Genomic DNA, 22,539 nt, shown 5'->3' with positions numbered 1-22,539 from the left:
CTCCACCCACCTGATAAAACCCCAGATCATCCAATCAGAGCTGGCTGAGGCAGCTGGACCACTGAGGAGGTGCTGTACAGATGGTTCTGTTCTGTAGAACGTCATGTGACTAACATGTCACATGACGTTCTTCCCACTGAGTTCTCTCTTTCTTTCGAATGACATCATTGTGTGTGTCCATTCAGAACTCCATTTGAATATGAATCAGTGGTCGCTGGGCGGAAAACAGCCGACACAAAGACTCCTTCACTGTGCCCCCCCTTACTTCCTGAAACCAGCCGGCCTTCTTCATGAAGACCGTTTTCTTTTCTTCCCTGTTGAAAGACGCTCTGAGAGTCTAACGCTGCTGACAACGGGAGGAGGAGGAGGGGGAGCGGGGGTGCGCTCCGGCCTCCTTTCAAACAGCTCGGAGGTCTGGACTGAACCCAAACAGCCAGAGCTGATCCAGGACTCCTAAAAGGCCCGACTGTGGGAGAAAATGTGAAAGGAGCAGGACGAAGAGGAAGACGTGGTGGCGTCTCCCTGACTCCTCTTCGGCCTCCTCATCTTAGAGGAGCTGCTCCTTTAATGAAAGTGTCTGTGGTGATTTGTGGGGTTGGTAATCAGTCTGAACCAAAAACCACGACCTTTTCCCAGGACCTCCTTCGTCCATCAGAGGAGGAGGAGGAGTCCCAGAGAGGGTAGGCACGCAGGGGAGCAGGAATGCTCACTGCACGTCCTCACAAAGTGAACCTGGACAGTCAACACATAAAGAGCTACCAGTACTACTACTATATACTGTATCATACACTGTATGACACCCAGCACTACACTACAGTACTGCAGTACTCTGTGCAGTACTACAGCTGCTGACTGAGCTTTAACTCAGTTTGACTCTGTCAATGATTCCTGCAGAGCCGCACCTGTGCAGCTGTGTGCAGGTATGATAATGACTAAATCGCCTATCTAGGGGCGATCGTGGCGATTGTGTGTTCGTCTTGTAATCGGAAGGTTGCTGGTTCGAGCCCCGGCTCGGACAGTCTCGGTCGTTGTGTCCTTGGGCAAGATACCTACCGCCTACTGGTGTTGGCCAGAGGGGACGATGGAGCGATATGGCAGCCTCGCCTCTGTCAGTCTGCCCCAGGGCAGCTGTAACTACAACTGTAGCTGCCTCCACCAGTGTGTGAATGTGAGAGTGAATGAATAGTGGCATTGTAAAGCGCTTTGGGTGCCTTGAAAAGCGCTATATAAATCCAATCCATTATTATTATTATTATTATCTCCCTCCTGTAACCACGCCCACCCCTCGCTGAGCCTGGTATTGCCGGAGGTTTCTTCTTGTTAAAAGGAAGATTTTACTTCCCACTGTCACCAAATGCTTGCTTTACCTTAGAATATAAAGCACCATGTGGCCGGGGCCTTTCCACAGTTTAAACACACACAGTTAGTGGGGTTAGTTTAATCGATGATTTGGAATTATCCGTAGGTGTGAATGGCTGTCTGTGTTAGCCCTGCGTCAGACTGGCGACCTATCCAAGGTGTACCCTGCTTCTCAGCCTTTGGTAAGCCCCCCCATGCCCCACGACCCTGATAAGTGGAAAAGAATGGATGGATGAACCTGCACAGAAACAGCTGTGGAATCTCCTGGAAGCCCTCCCACAGGCAACGGTGCTTCATAGGGAAAAGTAAGAAAGTCAAATGGCAGATCATTCTGTTGGTGTCATTCTCATGTCTGAAGTCCTGCCATTAGTTAATGATTCAATCTTAAATATGTTGGGAGGGGGCTCCCAGGTACCTGCCAGGTACCGGGCGGTTTATAGGTGCCTGGATCCCTGGAACCCTGATTCCGGCTCGCACTGGGGTGGCCGTCCTCTGGCGAGTTCGGCTGCTCTCGCCACTGGTTGTCTGGGACTGCCACCACATCTGGAGCCTCCCTCCTTCTCCTGCTGGGATAGGCAGGTGGATATCGCAGAGATGTGTGGCTTCGGGTCTTCGGTACTCTTGGTGGCTGCGGATGGTCCGATTTTCCTGGGTCCATTTCTGTCTGCTTCTGGTCCTTGGGGGGATTATTGCAACTTCCCACCCTCATTATCAAGTACATTTTGTGACACACATACACACACAAACACACACACCACAAGAAGACTGCTGATGTCTGTCTTTGAGCTTTTAAACCTTCCTCTAAAGATGAGACTGAAGGCTGTGGATATGAAAGGGCTTCACTGAGTCAGCGTTCAGAGAGCCTGATGACAGAGAGCATCTGTGCACAGGTGAGTCACAGGTGCGTGCGCTTGTCCACAGTGTGGATCGAACCGAAGGAGAAGCAGAAGAAGCTCAAGCCAGCTCAGAACAGACCCCATGCAGACAGAGGAGGCTGTGATTCTATCACCGTGACCTTTGACCTTATGATCTGAGGTCAGTGTGACCTACGCAGTCTGAAGGTCTCCTAAAGGTCACATGACAGCGATGTTGTTTGTTCCCACCAATCAGAGTGGGCAGAGAGGTCCGCAGATTTCTGTCGTTCCAGAAATTCATCCGAAAACAAAATGCCAGTACAAGTACTGCATAAATCTCTGTTACACTGTGGTTCCCTGTAGTACCTCTCAGTACACTGAAGTAGTCTGTAGTACTCGTCAGTGCTCAGCTGACAATGTGGTGCTCTGATCATGTGATCAAAGTAAAGGGGAGAAACTGGAGTGACCTCCTGATGAAACCAGTGGACACACACACCTCGCCTGCGCTCACACACTCTCACTCTGTTGTTTGTCCGTCAGAGAAAACTTTCATTGTTCCACTCGTAACAGGTCGTCCAGGCTCTGGTCACGTGACCCTGTCAGCTGACCCCAGATGGGCTTGTTTGTCCACCCGACTGACCTCCACCAGCTGAAAGACGTCCTAAAACCAAAACGGTGACTTTTTGTCTGTTCAGACTCAGAGCCTTCAGCTCAGGCTGAGCAGCCTCCGTTTTATTATCCAGTTTTATGATATTTACACATATGCTTGGAGCAAAATCTGCGGAAATGTTTGGCTTCTATAAAATTTTGAGATTTTATCTGTGCTGTGTGTAATTTTGAGGAACTTTCTGGTATCGTTGTAACGTCGTAGAGCATCATATTAAAATAATGAAAATCTGTGCGGTAGCTCTCTCCTCTCATGTGATATATCACTCGATAAGATTTCTTAAACTTGTTCCCTGAGATGGTGGACAGAGCTGCAGATCCATGACAGCCTTACACAGTTAGCTAGCAGCTAATGACCAGGACACGTGTGCAGGTAATAAAGGACAGGTAATGTACAGGCACACACACCATGTTTCCACAGAACAGCTGACCCACGTGTCCATAATAAGCTAACACTCCTGTGTTTTGTAGACTACAGTGTAGGCTATTCACCTACTTACTGGTTTCTGTTGCCTCAGTCTGCGTCTCCCAGTTACTTTCTGTTTCTCACAACTCCTCACAGCTCAAGTGTCAAAACATGTAGGGGCTCTTTGCGAGCTGGTTCCCGACTCGTATCTGCAGTCAAGAGCGATCACTGGTTAATGGTCATCATGTGACAGATGCAAGAAAGATCCTTTAATTTAGCAGAACTGTGATTAAAAGTTAAATATTATTGTTGAGGAGCACAGGCAGGACGCCACACATACACAAAAAACCCTCAACAAAAGGGCACTTTGGGTCCACACCAGGAAAGGGCTGGGCAGGCAAGGAAAAAACTACTTTCAGTAATTGTTAACTCAGAGCTAGTAGAGCACAGGTGTCCAACTCCAGGCCTCGAGGGCCGGGATCCTGCAGGTTTTAGATGTGTTTATGATCCAACCCCTGAGGTAAGTGTACAGGTGAGCACGACGGTGAGGATGCCTTCATTACAGGAAGTAAACACCTCCTCACGGAGGTGACGGATCAACCCTTAAACTCTTCATGAGCTGCTCTGAGGAGCAGCTGCACCTGCTCCTCTTCATCACGCTTCTCCTCTTCATTTCCCTCCTGCTCTTCATCACCCAAAGCGATTTTCAGCCAAACTCACAAAGAAGAAAAGTTTTTGTTTTCCCCTCCTTTGTTCTTCTGTGAGTCCCAGGCTCTGGAGAGGAGGTGGGTGATGAAGAGGGAGAGGAAGAGGAGGAGGCGGACGAGACTCATTTCCATGTGAAAAAAACCATTAAAACCAATAAAACTATTTAGAGGGACACGTTCAAACGGAGCAGCTTTATTGATGGTGACGCCTGGGAACAAAATACCACACACACGTTAGTTAGTTAGTTAGTTAGTTATTTGGTTAGTTAGTTAGTTAGTTAGTTAGAGTTTTATTTTGAAGCCCCCCCGTGTGCGCGGAGCGGAGGCTCAGAGCCGCTGCTGGCCGACACACAGCGCTGTTCTGCGCGGAGCGGAGGGCGGAGAGCCGGGCAAAGCCGAAGCAGCTGGAGCGTTAAACCCGGACTCGGAGCCGAGCGTGCGGGACTCAAGGCGCCTCCGTGTCTGGAGCGGGTCTGGATTCATGCTGATGCCGTGCAGTCCGCTGCGGTCCGGATCCGTGTAGTTCGGCGGGTCGTGGTGGGGAGGATGGAGGGGAGGGAGAAGCCCAGACCCGGTCCGGATTACCTGATGCAACTCATGAACGACAAGAAGCTGATGAGCGGTCTGCCGAACTTCTGCGGAATCTTCCAGCACCTGGAGAGGCTCCTGGACGAAGGTGAGACCCGCACGCGCGCGAGAGGGTTTAAATCAAAGGAAAAGTTTACTGAAACCATCCTGATACTTTTTCTTTTAAAACTTCTACAAGTTAAAGTGCTGGCAGTACTACATGTACTGCAGTAAGTACTGTCAGAAAGTGTGCTATGTGTTTTCAGAGTAAAAGTACTGTCTGAAGCATACTCGAGTAACGTATCATACTTTAGTGATCATGGATTTTAATAACTGATCATCATTTATTGATTTCATTGATCAGAAAGATTAAAAAACAAATGGGTGAGCTGGCACGTTTAACCCCACCCACAATTTTCACTAATCAGTAGGAATCCAACTCAGTCACTTTACAGCCTCATTGCATTATTAGGGGCATGGCCTCTGTGACTGACAGGTGGATGGGACACAGGCGGCTCTTGTTGCTGTCTGCTAGCTTCTCCTGAACTGGACCTCGGCTGTGTTTGTGCTGTTGGAGCCTTCTGGGCTGCTGTGAGGTTATTGTGGTCATGTGACTGCTGACATTATGTGGCAGTGCTCCAGCGGACATCGAGGTGGAGGAATGAGAACATCTGGTTCAGTTTGTGTGCGCACAGATGTTTTCTGCAGGTGTGAATGTTTGAATAAAGTTTCACAGTTTGAGAAGGACTGAAATACAAGAAGCTCATGGTCAGTGAGGGTCGATTGATCTGCAGACTGATGCAGCAGACGTCCACCTGTCTCACATTAGCTCACCTGTGTCTCTGTCAGGTGATCTGCTTTTCCATGAAGTTCATACTTCGAGCACGCTGAGGCTGGCCGGCTATCTGTAAGTTAGCCACACATGCCCAGATGAGCTTTGCTATCACTACACTGACACTCAGGTGTGCAGGATATAGACACGTCTGTACAGCACACGCCCTCCAAGAAGCTCTTTTTATACCCAGTCATGAGACTGACCTGCTGCCCGCTCACCTGATTGGCTGCTAAACACCAGGCTTTTTGGAGACAATTCAAATATATCTGATATTTATATTAAAACGGTGAAATGATTTCCTCAGTTTAAACACTTGATTTCTATAGATAATGAAATATGACTCAATATTCTGCTTACATTTACATTTTCTCAGCGAGTGAGCTTTTTTAGAGCCGGGTTGTAGATGCTAGGGTTAGACTGCATTTCACTAGATGGCCACAGGGGGTATTTACCTAATAAACACTTAATAACAGTTAGGTTCGTTTACAGTAGAGTCCTGTGAACTCGGACCAACATGGCCAACGTGTCAGGTGTGTTGTTTACCTGTGAGTTACTGATGTAGAAAGTGCGCTGTGATTGGACGGCTAGACCTGACGCTAGGGAGAATTGTGGCATGTGTCTGAACACTGCTTTTCCAACAGCACCTGAACACACCACAGTATGAAACCTTACTCCTCTTTATTTCTGTCCTCTGTGTGCGTCTCAATTACACTAAGTGCAGCTATTCATCATTTAATTGGTCTAATCAATTAATTCAAAAGCTCAGATGAAGTGTGTGTGTGTGTGTGTGTGTGTGTGTGTGTGTGTGTGTGTGTGTGTGTGTCAGTCAGAGAGAGAGAAGAAAATCAATTTACCCAGAATCCCCTCTGGCTGGCGTCCCTGCTGTAATAGCCTCAGACAGTAAAACCACTAGTACCAGTGTGTGTGTGTCTGTCTGACTTTGTGAGGACCAACATCCCATTTTAACCATTGTAGAGAGGACGTTCCTGCCTGTTAGGTCTCTGTGTTGACTCCTCAGTGTAAGATGATCCTTTGAAGACCTCTGTGATGGTTCACGTTGGAATCAGGGCGACAATGAGGGTGACGAAGAGACCATGTGAGGACATGGTGCTTATACGATAACCTTTCATGACTGGTGATCTCCTCCTCTGCGCCATGACTCGGGGCATTGACATTGAAGTGAATGTTGTAGGCGGACTGAAAGCACGTTGGTTTATTTTGGAGGTGTGTCCTGAGCAGAGATGGGCAGTAACGCGTTACTGTAATCTGATTACTTTTCTCAAGTAACGAGTAAAGTAAGGGATTACTATTGCAAAAACGATAATTAGATTACTGTCACTTTCCCGTAGGAACGCTGCGTTACTGCGTTACTAAAACCGTGATTTTTGTCTGTCTCATGACAGTGACGTAAGCGAGTGCGACGTCCGTGACAACAGCTGTGTGCAGATCAACAATGGATCATATATCGAGTGCAGAGAGAGTATGAGCGTGCAGCGTTTAAAGCGTGGAAGTACTGACCTTACTTTGAGTTTGATTCCATAAAAAGGGACAAAAACATTAGTGTCCGCTGTGCGTGGGAAGAAAACTTCTTTTTACAGCGAAAAAACCCCTAAACTTCCAACAAGCACCGAGTAGCTACGACGTAATGGGAAACTCACAGAGAAACTCGCGGATTCTTCCACTGACCGCGGCACACCTGCACCAGGGTAAACCTCCGCCTACCCCACTCCTGCTTTACAGGTGAAAATAGAGCAACAGGACCGCTGAGTCTTTGACTTTATTTATTTTCTGCTGTGTTTTACTTGCATCTATTTGAAAGACTGAGTGTAAACACAAAAAATATTTTATTTTATGTGCTGGAATGTGCAGAAAATAGGTTTAAATGTTAAACTAATTTCTTCCAGTCAGAGAATGTTGCATATAATTAAATGTTTGCTTGATGCATAAAGTTAAAAGATTAAAACTAATAAAACAAGTTTTAAAAAGAGACTTTTCCATTTGATTACATTTTGTATGATGGATTATGCAGAAAAAGTAGAATTGGGCTGAAAGATCTATCGCTTTATCACCTCTTCAGGTTGTAAATCATGTTTTTAAAAAGTAACTAAGTAACTAAGTAATTAATTACTTTTGAAAATAAGTAATCAGTAAAGTAAGAGGGTTACTTTTTGGGGGAAGTAATCAGTAATTAGTTACTGATTACTTTTTTCAAGTAACTTGACCAACACTGGTCCTGAGGGCGGGTTGCCTGCTCCCATGTTGCTGGTTATTGTGGCCGTGATGCTGCAGGAGCTGCAGACTGTGAGGAGCTCACTTGATGTGATGGAAAGTCTCTGATGCTAACCAGCAGGTTAGTGTGTTTCTAACCTGCTGAGGAGATGCTCAGGTGTTTCCTACCTGTGCAGCTGCTTGTTTCCTGTTTCCTGCTCACAGACGTCTGCTGCAAACAGCCGTCTGACATGAGGATGAACTCAGAACTCAGAGTTGCATGTTCGTGTGTGTGTGTGCGTGTGTGTGCGCACTCCTAGCTCCTGATTGGCTGATGGTGAGGGCTGTTTTGTTGCTCTGAATCACCACACAGACAGCTTCATAAAGTCTCCCAGCATGCATTGCGAGGGAGAAATAAATCTTACCGGGGTGGTGGTCAGTATAAGATGTGCGATCATCATGGAAACAGTTACCTGGGATACTGCAACTTCCTGTGAAAGCTGCACTGGTTTCACGTCCCTACTTGCTGCTGTTTCAAGACAGAAACAAAGAGCTGAGCTGCAGCTTAAACACACGTTCAATGCCACATGTTAAACCAACATGCTAAAAACATGCACATGAAAGAATACAGAAGCAACACAGGAGTCCTGAGGAACCCCACAGCTAGCTGCTATAACACAGAGTTTTTAGCTGGTTTCTAACTACAGACCTCTCCAAAGGTCTGCTGGCCTAAGTCTTCGTCTGCAGGGTGATGTCAAATGATTGTTGTCACATGTTGTTTTGCTTTTTTGCTTTATTTTGTAACCAGACATGTCCCAGTGTTAAACATTTGCAGGACCAAATCTGTCAAAGTTATCACAGTGATAAAGCTGCGGCTCTGTAAAGGAGAAAGGACCGAGAACACCAACCGTTATAACTGCAGTAAAGGTGGATGGTGGTCTCCACAGAGGGGGGACCCATCAGCAATCAGCCGCCTGTAACACAGTCTTCAGACCTCCTCTCAGGTGGTTCGACACCAACTCACAGCTTGACCCATAACTCACATGATTACAGGGTGGGTCAGCAACTGTGAGGATGACCCCCGAGAGGACAAGCCTACCAGAGGACAAAGACCCGAGACACCACATCGTTCTGTCCAGTGAAACATTTGCAAGAACCTCCAAATGCCTTAAACTTAAGAACTTAAGGAGTTGCAGGACCTAGAAGACTAAGAAACCACACAGGTTAAAGTGTTCTCTTCAGTTGAGCTTGATCTGTGAAACATGAACATTATTACACTCAGCTGTTCACTGATCAGGCTCAACATGAAGGGAAAGCTGACCGATGTTTGCAGGTCAGGTTATCGTCTGGCTGCTTCAAGGTTCAAACTCCACGAGGAGAGCAGCAGTCACACAGATCATCAGTTCCACCTTCATCATCCATCACATCCATCTCACCTGCAGATACAAGAAGCTAAAGAGGACACGGGAATGACAGATCATGGAATCAGGTGAGAACATCATCGTCACCTCAGGTTTCAGGGGTTCGCACGGTGATGTTTGGAAAAATATGAACACGACCTTTAAATCAGTTACAAATATAAAACCTGAATGTCTGATCAGATTTACTCCAAACACAAAGAAAAGGTGAGCAGCAAAACAAAACGCAGAGAAACAGTGCCTCCAGCGCTGAAAACCTGAACATAAAGGACAAGTCTGAAGACGGCGCGCTGAAACATCGGTTTTCAGTTAAGTTTGATTCCAGCTTTTTGTTTCCCTCCGAGCTCCATCAGCTCCTCTTTACCTGCTGCAGGTGTTTTAGTGCTGATGGCCTGTGCGTCCCACTCACCTCTGCCACGAACTCCAAACAGAATCAGCTTCTGATTGGCCAGACCGCAGAACAGTTTTCCACTTCCTGCGTGTGTGTGTGTTTCAGAGATCAGCCGCGTGAGGAAGGACATGTACACGGACACGCTGAACGGATCGGAGAAGAGCAGCGAGCTGCCGGACGCTGTCGGCCCAACGGTGCAGCTGCAGGAGAAACTCTACGTCCCCGTGAAGGAGCATCCCGACGTATGTCTGTGTGTGTGGATCATCGTGATGCACCAATAATAATTCATTTCCTGTGTTTCCATCAGTGTTGCTCTGTTTCAAAGTTTTACGACTCAGTAGATTCATTCTAACTATTTATGGCTATTTCTGAAAGAGGATTGGCTGATTAGTGCTTAGGTTGTCATGGTAACAGGCTGACCTGTGTGTGTATGTCAGTTTAACTTTGTGGGGAGGATTCTGGGCCCTCGCGGTCTGACAGCGAAGCAGCTGGAGGCTGAAACTGGATGTAAGATCATGGTGAGAGGAAGAGGCTCTATGAGAGACAAGAAGAAGGTAACGTGCACATGCACACACAGCATGTCAGGTATTCATATCTTGTGGGGACATGTAATTAACACAATGCGTTCCTTAGCCCCTAACCATGAAAAATGAATGCCTAACCTTGAGCCTAAGCCCTAGCTATCACCCTGACACTAAAAACACATTTAGTCTCAAACATGCCTTCAGACTTGTGGGGACCAGGATTTTGGTCCCCATAAGTGTAGTAAACTTCCAATTATTGCTACCCACAAAGATATGAATACACGCTCATACGCACGCACACAGAAGGCATAAGATGAAATTTTTCTTCTTATATTTCAAATATTTGATTTTCTTGGTTTAATCAAAGCAGTGACGTAAAAAGTGAAAATGCCTGACACTGAAACATAGTCAGAGGTCAGTCAGCAGATTTTCATTTAAAGAACAACACATATGAAAATACACATCTGGTGTAGATATGCAGGGCTGATCCAGAGACAGAACACGTGAGCCTGAGCATCACTCAGATGTGTTTCAACATTTAAAACGAACGAAGAGCCTTCTCTTTGTTTGAGAAGCTAGAAGAGTGAGAACGTGCACGGCTGCTGAGGTATGACACATTTCCTTATCACAGAGAGTGTGTTCTTATGAATTTTATTCCAGATGTTAGGGTTAACTCTGCATTCTGCTTGTGTTTTATTGTGCATTTTCTGAAGGACTTTGTAACATTCGGTTTGATGTGTGCACAGAGGAGATCAGTCAGAATAGAACGTGTCAGTAGAATTAGGTCGCTCAGTGAAGTGACCGCTTATTGTTGTGAATCTGCAGGTTCTGAGTGCATCAACGAACGCTGAGCTGCGTCTTTCCTTTTACTTGAACTTCTATCCTATCACAGCGAACGTCCACTCAACCCGAAACAGATACCTGCAGAAGAACATGCAGGATCCAGCCTGAGCTCAGTGGACCAAACCAGTTTGAGCAGGGTCTTTCTTCATGCAGGTGCAGACTAATGTGGGATGGGCCTGATTGGAGAAATAGTTCATGTCCGAAACAGGAAGTATCTGTGGCTCCAACGAAGCCCGAAAATCTGTCGCTGTCTCAGATGGATGGTCTGTCTCTAAAACTGAGACTTTCACTGATTAGAGTTCAGTTTGAAAACTATAAAAATAAAGTCACACATCCTTCCAAAAAAGCTCTTAAACTCTTCTGTTGCTTGAACTTCAAACTGAAGCCAAAATCCCAGCTTGCATTCTGAACTTTATAAAGTTTCATTCTGCTTTGGCAGAAAGGACAGGACATTTTGGGTTAGGGTTAGGTCCTGTCAGACTGAAGAAAGACTTGTGACATGAATTTGTCTTTAGCTTGAGATTTTAAATACAACTCCGAACAGGATGTTGCTTCATGCACCCGTGTGTCAGAAAGTTTGTCTGCCAACTTTCAGGAAGAGCTGAGACTCTAAAATAAGAGCTGACGAGCTGCTTCCTGTGAAAGCTCTGAGTCTGCAGAAGCAGCCGAGTCACACGGTCTCCTCAGGATTAAGACTCTCTGAATGATTCACAGTGAAGAAACTATTTCAAACATTTCAGGTCAAACTGCTGAAAAAACATGCGTGTTTGTGTTTCTGCGTGTGTGACGCTGACAAGGTTAGCCACCTGCTACGCTAACAGAGGTACATGAGACAGGCGTAGCAACAGTTCAACACAAGCCAGATGGAGCTAGAGGAGAGGGAGGACAATGAATGAGGGGGGTGTTGGTTTTGCACTGATGTCGTGCTGAAACTCATACAGTTTTTGTTAAGACCACTCATCTGTGCAAGAAAACGATCGTCCAATCATCTGCCGATCCTCTGCTAACTCAGCAGACTTCCTGCTAACACGCTAACAGGCTGAACGCCAGCAGAAGATCGCAATATATAGCATGCTGTAGGTATTACAGGTACTGTGCTGCAGTGGTTTGTGTCATATCTATCTAACAGACTCAATTTGTTCGTATAAATGGAGAATCTACTTCACACACTGAGGTTAATTATGGAGTTCCACAGGGTTCAGTGCTAGGACCAATTCTGTTTCCATTATACATGCTTCCCTTAGGCAGCATCATTAGAAGACAGAGCATACATTTACACTGCTATGCAGATGACACCCAGCTCTATCTGTCCATGAAGCCATATAACACACACCAATTAGTTAAAAAGTGTAACCAATTAGTTAAACTTTGACCAGGACATGTCCTTCAATGCAAATATTAAACAAATATGTGAGACTGCTTTCTTCCATTTGTGCAACATCTCTAAAGTTAGAAATATCCTGTCTCAGAGTGACGCTGAAAAACTAGTTCATGCATTTATTACTTCCAGGCTGGACGACTGTCATTCATTATTATCAGGAAGTCCTAAAAACTCCCTGTAAAGCCTTCAGTTAATCTCAGTTTTTTTTAACCTTATAATATAAATTACCTTGAGGTGACTGTTGTTGTGATCTGGTGGCTTACTTATAGTTCCTAGAGTATTTAAAAGTAGAATGGGACACAGAGCCTTTAGCTTTGAGGCCCCTCTTCTGAGGACTACAGACAGTGAATGTAAAAACAAACTGTAACTCCCTGGATGCATTTCACCAAAGTCAGTCAATTGTGAACACCAGACAGCATGTGAATATTTACTACTTGTCTCTGTCTTCACTCATGTCTCCACCTGCAGGAAGACCAGAACAGAGGGAAGCCAAACTGGGAGCACCTGAACGAGGACCTTCATGTCCTCATCATGGTGGAAGACGCCCAGAACCGAGCCGACATCAAACTCAAACGAGCTGTAGATGAAGTCACCAAGCTGCTCGTGCCTGCTGTGAGTCCCCTGACCTCTGACCTGTGTGTGTTTTTGTGAGGACAAAGGAAGTTCTACATATCCAGGCTTTCTTCAAGTTCGCTGGCTTGATGAACTCTAAAACTTGCTATTTATCAACTTTTTCTGTTAAGCCGGGATCTCTATTAGCGCCAGGTGCTCTGACCAGAGACATTAAAGGTCTATGATGATGATGAAACCTGTAAAGAGGTGAACCCCTCAGAGGTGGAGCAGCAGAAACTGGTTAATCTGCTGATTTGTGACAGAGAAGAATAAAGGTTTGAATGGCAGGAAGGATGTTGCTCTGAGCGCGCTCAGCGCTGCTGTTTGTTTCCTAGGTGACAGCTTCACATCACAGCTGTGAAACATGACAGCTTCCTGTCCCACAGCCTGATGAAGGGCACGTGAGATCAGATCAGAGGGAACGAATGTGATTGGTTGAAAAGGCGTTCATGTTTCATGATCACATGAACACTTGATCACATGAAAGGTAAATGGCCTGTATTTGTATAGCGCTTTACTAGTCCCTAAGGACCCCATAGCGCTTTACACATCCAGTCATCCACCCATTCACACACACATTCACACACTGGTGATGGCAGCTACATTGCAGCCACAGCCACCCTGGGGCGCACTGACAGAGGTGAGGCTGCTGGACACTGGCGCCACCGGGCCCTCTGGCCACCACCAGTAGGCAACGGGTGAAGCGTCTTGCCCAAGGACACAACAACTGCGACTGTCCAAGCCGGGGCTCGAACCAGCAACCTTCTGATTACAAGGCGAACTCCCAACTCTTGAGCCACGATCGCCCCATGAACACGTGCACTTTCAGTCTGATCTGCTGGAGCTTCTTCATTCATTGCTTTCAGGAACATGCTGCACACAGAGAATCTCTCACTCTGAAAACATGCTGCATTAAAGAATCAGAGGAAACTCTGAGCCTCACCTGGTGATGCTCAGCATCAGTCACCATGGTGATTCGGCAGGTAAACGGACTCGGGTCGCTGACATCAACCTCACTTTGGGGTTTCAGCCCTTGGGCTTTAACCTTCATGTTCATGTTAGAATCACTTCTAGATTTAGGAGTGTGTTTGCGTGTGTGTGTGTGTGAGAGAGAGAGACAGGAAGTGCAGTTATTCTGCTGATCTTCACTTCCTCCACTCTCACTTCCTTGATTTGTGCAGAGGCAGGAAGAAAAAAAACTAGGAAGTGAGTCTGGGCACCTGATGATTCTCTTTGTGTGTGTGTGTGTGTGTGTGTGTGTGTGTGCGTGTTTTCTAACAGGAAGTTGGAGGGAGGCATTGAAGTTACTTTCATGTTGCAGAGACACAAAGTGGTTTAGAAGTCAGTTTGTAGTTGGACTGAAGAAAATGAAAGATGTTAACTGACGAGCTGATTGTCTAACGAGCTCGTGGCAGGTGTGTCGTGTGTGTTTGATGTTGTGTTGTGTTTCCTCTCAGGAATTGGTAGAAATAATCGCCGTTGTGTGGTGGACAGCAGCGCCCCATGTGGTCTGCACAGCCCTAAGCAGGCTGGTTACTGAGCGTGCTCATAGGATACTGTAACCATCATGAGTTCAAGTCATCTTAATTTGACAAAAGTTTATTTCTGGGACTTGAATGGTCTCTAGCATATCGAGACTATCTCTCCACACCGTTATATATTCCATATATACGGGGTATGAACCCCCTTGGTCGTGGGGCGTTGATAATTCTTTAAGACACTCCAGCTTGCCCGGCCACGCCCCACAGCTCACGTATAAAACAGCTGTGCAGACATGACATGACTGTTTGACGTGATTGTTTGATCTCCACTTGTGTCGTGTGTGTGAGTGACTTTTCTTCGAGAGTGCTGTGTGTGTGTGTGCATCCGTCAGGAGCCTCTTTCGGCAGCCTCCCTGGGTGCTAGCCTCTCCCCTGCCCTTTCCCTTAGCTTGGTCTCCCTTAGCTGGTTTCCCTCAGCCGTGGTTCCCCTTAGCTTGGTTCCCCTTTATCTTTCCCTCGGCCCCGGTTTCCCCTAGTTGGTCTCCTGTGGCCCGGTTCCTTTGCCGATCGAGCTGCCGTCTGTGTGTGTGGCATCTTGCCCGTGTTCCCTCGGCATCTTGCCCGCCTTGCAGGCTTCACGGCACTGGGACTTCGCTGTGCTACAGCTGGCGAGTGAGCATTCTCCGGTCTGTTAGCCTGTCTGCCGTTGCCCATAGCTTGGGTGCAGCTAGCAAGACTCGGCTCGTTGCTCGGCTACAGTGGGAAGGATGTCAGATTTCCAAGCATACGCTTTCACCTGTCACCTGTCACCCACCTGTCCCTGGGCTGCCCCCTGCTGGTCCCCAGGCACAGTGTCGGGCAAAATGGGTCCCTTCAGCTCTTAATTAGAGCATGACGGGTGTGGGAACTAGCCTTTCCTGAGGTCCCATCTAGTAGAGCGAACCTCAAGGTTGATGATGTCATACAGCCACAGCGCCTCCTATCTCATGTGCCGCTGCTGCCTGATTGGTCTGGTTGCAGGCAGTGAGTGTGCTGCATCCCAGCATTTGTGGTCCCCTGCCCGCAGATGGTTGCTGCTATGCATGGTGGGAGTAGTTTGCCTTTGGCCCCTCCCCCAATAGCCCTGTCCCTGGTCTCTTTGGACGCCCCTTCGGGCCCTCCCTGGGCAGGGCAGCATGCCCTAACAGGGGCGTGAGGGTAACTGATGCCCTGCTGGCGGCCATTTCGTCGCTCCCTCTACAGGGATGGAGCTTGACACGTCAGCTGCAGGCAGGCTGGGGACATGGAGAGCCCTCCCCAATCTTGTGCCTCTTGGGCTAAAATGGAGATGATGGCTGCAGCGTTGCCTCCCATTGCCCCGCCTCTGTGAGGCCTGTGCCGGTGGAGGTTGATTCTCAGGAGGATGATGTTTATGACGCTTGACTCTGGTCAGACGACCAGGGTTACAGTGGGGCAAAAAAGTATTTAGTCAGCCACCGATTGTGCAAGTTCCCCCACTTAAAATGATGACAGAGGTCAGTAATTTGCACCAGAGGTACACTTCAACTGTGAGAGACAGAATGTGAAAAAAAATCCATGAATCCACATGGTAGGATTTGTAAAGAATTTATTGGTAAATCAGGGTGGAAAATAAGTATTTGGTCAATAACAAAAATACAACTCAATACTTTGTAACATAACCTTTGTTGGCAATAACAGAGGTCAAACGTTTACTATAGGTCTTTACCAGGTTTGCACACACAGTAGCTGGTATTTTGGCCCATTCCTCCATGCAGATCTTCTCGAGAGCAGTGATGTTTTGGGGCTGTCGCCGAGCAACACGGACTTTCAACTCCCGCCACAGATTTTCTATGGGGTTGAGGTCTGGAGACTGGCTAGGCCACTCCAGGACTTTCAAATGCTTCTTACGGAGCCACTCCTTTGTTGCCCGGGCGGTGTGTTTTGGATCATTGTCATGTTGGAAGACCCAGCCTCGTTTCATCTTCAAAGTTCTCACTGATGGAAGGAGGTTTTGGCTCAAAATCTCACGATACATGGCCCCATTCATTCTGTCCTTAACACGGATCAGTCGTCCTGTCCCCTTGGCAGAAAAACAGCCCCATAGCATGATGTTTCCACCCCCATGCTTCACAGTAGGTATGGTGTTCTTGGGATGCAACTCAGTATTCTTCTTCCTCCAAACACGACGAGTTGAGTTTATACCAAAAAGTTCTACTTTGGTTTCATCTGACCACATGACATTCTCCCAATCCTCTGCTGTATCATCCATGTGCTCTCTGGCAAACTTCAGACGGGCCTGGACATGCACTGGCTTCAGCAGCGGAACACGTCTGGCACTGCGGGATTTGATTCCCTGCCGTTGTAGTGTGTTACTGATGGTGACCTTTGTTACTTTGGTCCCAGCTCTCTGCAGGTCATTCACCAGGTCCCCCCGTGTGGTTCTGGGATCTTTGCTCACCGTTCTCATGATCATTTTGACCCCACGGGATGAGATCTTGCGTGGAGCCCCAGATCGAGGGAGATTATCAGTGGTCTTGTATGTCTTCCATTTTCTGATGATTGCTCCCACAGTTGATTTTTTCACACCAAGCTGCTTGCCTATTGTAGATTCACTCTTCCCAGTCTGGTGCAGGTCTACAATACTTTTCCTGGTGTCCTTCGAAAGCTCTTTGGTCTTGGCCATGGCGGAGTTTGGAGTCTGACTGTTTGAGGCTGTGGACAGGTGTCTTTTATACAGATGATGAGTTCAAACAGGTGCCATTCATACAGGTAACGAGTGGGGGACAGAAAAGCTTCTTACAGAAGACGTTACAGGTCTGTGAGAGCCAGAGATTTTCCTTGTTTGAGGTGACCAAATACTTATTTTCCACCCTGATTTACGAATAAATTCTTTACAAATCCTACCATGTGAATTCATGGATTTTTTTTTTTCACATTCTGTCTCTCACAGTTGAAGTGTACCTCTGGTGCAAATTACTGACCTCTGTCATCATTTTAAGTGGGGGAACTTGCACAATCGGTGGCTGACTAAATACTTTTTTGCCCCACTGTACCTGATGGGACTGCCTGTCTACCCTGTGGCCACCTCGCTGTGCTGAGGGGCCTATGCAGGGATGTGGAGATGGCCGTGTTCAGGTGAGGCGGGGAGTACTCGGAGCCTAGGTTCAGCTGTCCTCCAACCACCCTCCTTCTTCCTGACATCCTTTGAGTTGGGCATAGTGGCCAGCTCCGCTGCAGGCATGGGCCAGCAGTTGACAATTCTCCAGCCTGCGGCGCTGGCTCGGTCTAGTGCGTTGCCCCTGTGTCACAGGTCACACGGCCATCAGGTGCCCGCTCAGTGAGCTGACACTTCCCTACTGTCCGCAGGTGTCTTGTCGGGCCCACTCTTGCTTCCCATCTGGGGCGTCGTCTGCATATCGCGGGTTTCTGTCATGGCGATAGCCAGCTGCCGTGCTCAAGTGGCTTGGTAGGCTGTGCTCTCCTGGAGTATTGCCCGTATTCGCTGGCTTACACGCCAGTTGGACCTCGCTGCGGCGAGTGAGAATTCTTCAGCCTAGTGTAGCCAGTTTTCTGTCTGGTGTGTTACCCGCAGTGCGCCGTTCACACAACCAGCGGGGCTCCTGTCATTGTCGAGCGGAGTGGCTTCTCAGCTCTGACTGCAGTGAGTCAGAGCCAGTCAGTAAGTGAGTAAGTGTTCTCCAGCCTGTAGGGCCGACTGTGCACAAGTAGCGAGTTCGCCCCTGCTGCAACAGCACTTAGCAGACGCCCGGCCCTGGGGTGGACCTTCGGGTTGTGTTCCCCACTTGGGCTTCGGCTGGCTGGACCGCCAGCCCCCTCACCAGTCTGCTGACGGCGCAGGGTGGTGTTGCGGCTTGGGGACAGACCCTTTGGGTCACGTCCCTACTTCAGCCCTCTGCTTTCAGCGGCCGTGCTGACGCTGCGGGCTGTGTTCCCCTGGCACATTGCCCACGGTTCACCGGCTTACGCTCCAGCAGCACTGGCTCCCTGTCTGGCATTGCCCACTTCTTGCTGGGTTGTGTGTCCAGTAGGGTCCCCACTCAGTTGCTCGGTGAGCGACGCTTCCTCTCCTCACTGTGCTCCTAGGATTCCGGGTTCAGGCCCTGTGCACCCCAGGCTCCAGCTGGAGATCATGTGGAGAGCGTGCACACAGGCTCATTGTAGCTGACTGCCTGTGCTTTCTGGCCTGCTAACCATGTGCCGCGGGTTTACATGCTTGTCAGACCTCGCTGTGTCTGACACGGCCTGTGAGTGAAAGCTCTCCAGCCTGCTGACTCCCTATCTGGTGCATTGCCTTTGTGTCATGGGCTTACACGGCCAGCACGGACCCGCTCAGTGAGCTGGGACTTTATGACTGACCTCGAGTGTCTTGTTCGAGTTTACTCTTGAGGTTCATCTGTCTGCGGACAGCACGTGGTGACGGTGCTGGGGGTGGACCTTCGGGTCATCGCCTTGCTCAGCCCTCCACTTCAGCAGGCTAGGCTACCAGGCTATGGCTGGGGTGACTGGAATCCTTGATGATCCTCCCCGCTTTCCTCAGGCACCGCTTCCTATAGATGTCTTGGAGGGAGGGAAGCTCACCTCCAATTATCCGTTCAGAGCACCGCACTACTCGCTGGAGAGCTTTGCAGTTGTAGGCGGTGCTGTTGCCATACCAGGTGGTGATGCATCCAGTGAGGATGCTCTCAATGGCACAGTGATAGAAGGTCCTGAGGATGCGGGGGCTCATGCCGAATCTTTTCAGTCTCCTGAGAAAGAAGAGGCGCTGCTGCGCCTTCTTCACTGTTTTGTTTGTGTGTACTGACCACGTAAGATCCTCAGCCAGATGTACACCAAGGAACCGGAAGCTGCTCACTCTCTCCACAGCAGCGCCGTTGATGGTGATGGGGGTGTGTACTTCTCTGCACCTCCGGAAGTCCACTATCAACTCCTTTGTCTTTGCGACGTTGAGGGTGAGATGGTTGTCTTGACACCAGTGGGTCAGGGCGCTGACCTCCTCCCTGTAAGCCGTCTCATCACCATTGGTGATACGACCCACCACTGTAGTGTCGTCCACAAACTTCACAATGATGTTGGAGTTGTTAGTGGCTGTGCAGTCGTAGGTGTAGAGTGAGTATAGGAGAGAACTCAGGTTACACAGTAACCGTACGATCTTTTGTGATCATTTACTGATGTTTGGATATTTTACAGATTGTTTTATACAACATGAATCTTTCTGTAGTGGCTGATTTCAGATTCTTTTTAAATGTATTTTACAGTTTTTCATACTTTTTAATACATCTGATACTTTCAGGCTGAATGAAATTCTGTGTGAACTTAAGCTGCTGTGTGTGTCGGTTCTGCATGTTCTCACAGCACACGCGTGTCTGAAAGTCGTGTCTGTGTTTCAGGCAGAGGGCGAGGACAGTCTGAAGAAGATGCAGCTGATGGAGTTGGCCATCCTGAACGGGACGTACAGAGACGCCAGCATCAAAACCTGTAAGAGACAGACTGGCCAATCATACACAGTCATTTTAAACATGAATCATTTGTGCCAAATGTATTGGTTAAAATGAAAAACATGAAGCATGCAGTGTTTTAGATGCCATTCACACCGTTTGATTCAGATTTTCATTTTGTCTTTTTACAGCAAGCATACTAAAACTCCTCCCCTTTTTATAAACCCTCCCCTTTCCTGTTACCCATACCCAGCATCCCTCGCCTTTTCTTTCGCAGCATCTAGCGTCTCGCAACAGGCTTCTCGTGTCCTCTCAGGCCCCGCCCCCGTACTGGCACCGCCCACTGCCCTGCGTACACCCGCCCCCACAGGCCCCACTCTCATGCCTCTGATTCGGCAGATCCAGACAGTGTTGCCCAATGGAACACCGGCACTGATGGCAGGGGTGGGGCCTGAGTCTGGCCTGATCTACACGACGCCATACGATTACCCGTACACTCTGGCGGCACCAGCGTCCATCTTGGAGTACCCGCTGGACTCTGGAGGGATGTTGGGTAAGCCCGCCCCCCCCTGTTCCTGTGAATGCTCTCCCACCCCTCACCACCACACTCATGGCCAGTGGAGCCCTGCCCCTACACTGGTCCTCCGACATGCTTCCTGAGAGACAAAACAAACAAACGATCAAACAAACACACACACGGCCTTGTGCCTCCTGCTGGACGGATGAGGTCGTCATTGCTCCATCATTATCTGCCGTTTGATTGGCTGAAAATGTTTGAACTGACTTCTAGCACTGATGTCATGTGACCACAGCTTCCTGCATTGAAAACACGCCTGTGAACTGAAAACACGCCTCCACTTGCAGACGCTTTCAGGTCGATGCAAACACGCCGATTTTTGGAGAGGAAGTAAAAGTTGATTCAAGTGATTTGAAAATTTGTAATCTTCAGGAAATAAAATTTCAGAGAAAAGTATTAGAAAGGTTTAAATATCAGAATAATGAGGACTTTGGTATTGTGAGAGGAAGAGCTAAATTTACACATCCAAGCATGAAATATTACTTTGGCCTTTATGAGCCACAGTGACCAATCAAAGTGAGGCACTCAAAGGGGTGTCACCTTTGTGATGATGTCTCAGTTCAGTCTCGTCCTGAAAGCCTCTCAGATCTCATCTGGAGTGAAATTGTCTCCCAGTGTGTGCCTTAATGCAAGTTTCTTATTGTTTTCATCACTGACCAACGATGATGTCATGACGTACCTGTTCTGTCACGATGGACAGGTCTGTCCCTGTCCTCCAAGGGCTGATGGGGCTAAACTTCTGCCTAGCCCCGCCCTTCTGGCTGCACGCCTACCTTTCCCACGCCACAGATTCACTTTGATCTGAAGCTATGTTTGTTACAGCCATAATGCAAACACACCTGAAAGGAAGGGTCAGAGCTTTAAAAATGAAATGATTGATAAAACCGTGCTTTAACCAAACACAGACACAGCTGTGGCCGATCAAAGTTTAGATTTTTTAAATTAAAATTTCAGGAATAACTCATCACACAGCCAGAACAAGCGTGGAGTCGTGTTTTATTTGGACTCAGTCTATAATTAAACAAAACTGCTTACAGCGCCCCCTGCTTCAGGCTGTGGACGCTTTATGTCAATGAACACAGAGTTAAACGTGATCCGAGAAAACCAGCCCAGCAAGAAACCAGTAAGAAAACAGGTGGCTTCTGGGAAACGCAGTCCTGATGTGTGACAGTGGCACAGCTGTTCACCTTTAGGCAGAACAGACAGCTCCGTGCTTTTGAAGACTTTACGGATCCTCTGAGGTTAATGAAAAATAATGGACTGTCTTTGAGTGAATTTTTTAACAAACCAACTTTGATCTGGGTTTCAGTTCAGGTCAGACTTTAAGTTAAGCTAGGGTAAGGCCTGTAAAGCTACAGATGTCTGTGGGTTTATTTTACGTTTTCTTCCATTTCATATGTTACTTTAAACATGTTACAGCGTGGATAGATGACAGAGCTAACAGTCCTATAGCTAAGTTAGGTGTGACTCTAGAGGAGACAGTAAACAGGAAGCTTTCAATTAAAGTTCTTGCTATGACGTTTGCTAACAAAACGTACCTCTGTGCAGATCTACGTCTGAAACATCAATGACTTTGCTCATGACGGATTTAATGCTGAACTTTGACCTCAGAGATGATTGGTGATGTGACCAAAGCCCTGGTGGTTACTGACAGGTTTATCAAGTATTCTGGGATCACTATGTGATTAAAACACGCCAACCAGGTGTTTTTGCTGACGGTCAGTGTAGAGCTAAAGTCTACGCTGTTGTTTCTCAAGACATAAATGTGAACATTTCTGATTTTCTCTCTCCAAAAAAGGGCAAAAGATCAAAAATAAATAATGATTTTTTTAAGTTGTATTATATTTCTTGAAATAACAAAAGTCTACATGGTAAAACATTGCTAAAATATTAGCAGCTGTTGACCAATCAGGCCACTAAATTAAATCAGCTAATCAGAGTCCCAGCTTCACTGTGAGGTCACTTCCTGTCAGAAATCAGAAACATGATTTTACTCTGTGAACTTGTAAAGATCAGAAACCTGTTGTCTGCCGGGGGTTTGGTACTAAAACAATCAAACTGTAATCTGTAGTTGGAAAGTAATCAATAGGTAACACTGACACAACTAATGAAACAAATCCGATGAAATTGCACAGAAACCTGGCGTAAACCCGACCGCCACATTAACCGAGTTCATGGTCCGAACACTCAGATGTGAACTTTTATTCGCACTCGAGGATCTCTCACAGGATGTCACGTTTTCCTTTAAAACTCG

The 22,539-nt window shown here is 47.6% G+C and overlaps 1 protein-coding gene across 2 annotated transcripts; it reads left to right on the top strand.

Annotated features, from left to right (window-relative positions):
• Positions 1 to 4,279: 4,279 nt before the first annotated feature.
• Positions 4,280 to 22,065, top strand: qkib (QKI, KH domain containing, RNA binding b). 2 transcript variants are annotated; one of them, XM_085440859.1, is made up of 6 exons: positions 4,280 to 4,668; positions 9,517 to 9,653; positions 9,849 to 9,965; positions 12,628 to 12,771; positions 19,661 to 19,748; positions 19,962 to 22,065. In XM_085440859.1, the coding sequence occupies exons 1-6, from the start codon at positions 4,539 to 4,541 to the stop codon at positions 20,366 to 20,368; spliced, it is 1,023 nt and encodes a 340-aa protein (XP_085296985.1). In that variant the 5' UTR covers positions 4,280 to 4,538; the 3' UTR covers positions 20,369 to 22,065. The 2 variants fall into 2 exon arrangements, with proteins under 2 accessions (XP_085296985.1, XP_085296984.1); XM_085440858.1 differs by lacking the exon at positions 4,280 to 4,668 and adding an exon at positions 8,187 to 9,091.
• The last annotated feature ends 474 nt before the right edge of the window (positions 22,066 to 22,539 follow it).

The sequence above is a fragment of the Copadichromis virginalis genome, linkage group LG19 (assembly GCF_057382275.1).
Source record: "Copadichromis virginalis isolate Kocher_CV1m ecotype Utaka linkage group LG19, C_Virginalis_male_GT1.1, whole genome shotgun sequence".
NCBI classification, from domain to species: domain Eukaryota; kingdom Metazoa; phylum Chordata; class Actinopteri; order Cichliformes; family Cichlidae; genus Copadichromis; species Copadichromis virginalis.
This window is presented reverse-complemented; position numbering and strand designations above follow the sequence as displayed.

Coding starts and splice junctions, on each gene's coding strand:
- qkib (XM_085440859.1), top strand. CDS start 4,539: ATGGAGGGGAGGGAGAAGCCCAGACCCGGTCCGGATTACCTGATGCAA. Junction 9,966..12,627: donor CTATGAGAGACAAGAAGAAG/GTAACGTGCACA, acceptor CTCCACCTGCAG/GAAGACCAGAACAGAGGGAA. Junction 12,772..19,660: donor CCAAGCTGCTCGTGCCTGCT/GTGAGTCCCCTG, acceptor TCTGTGTTTCAG/GCAGAGGGCGAGGACAGTCT.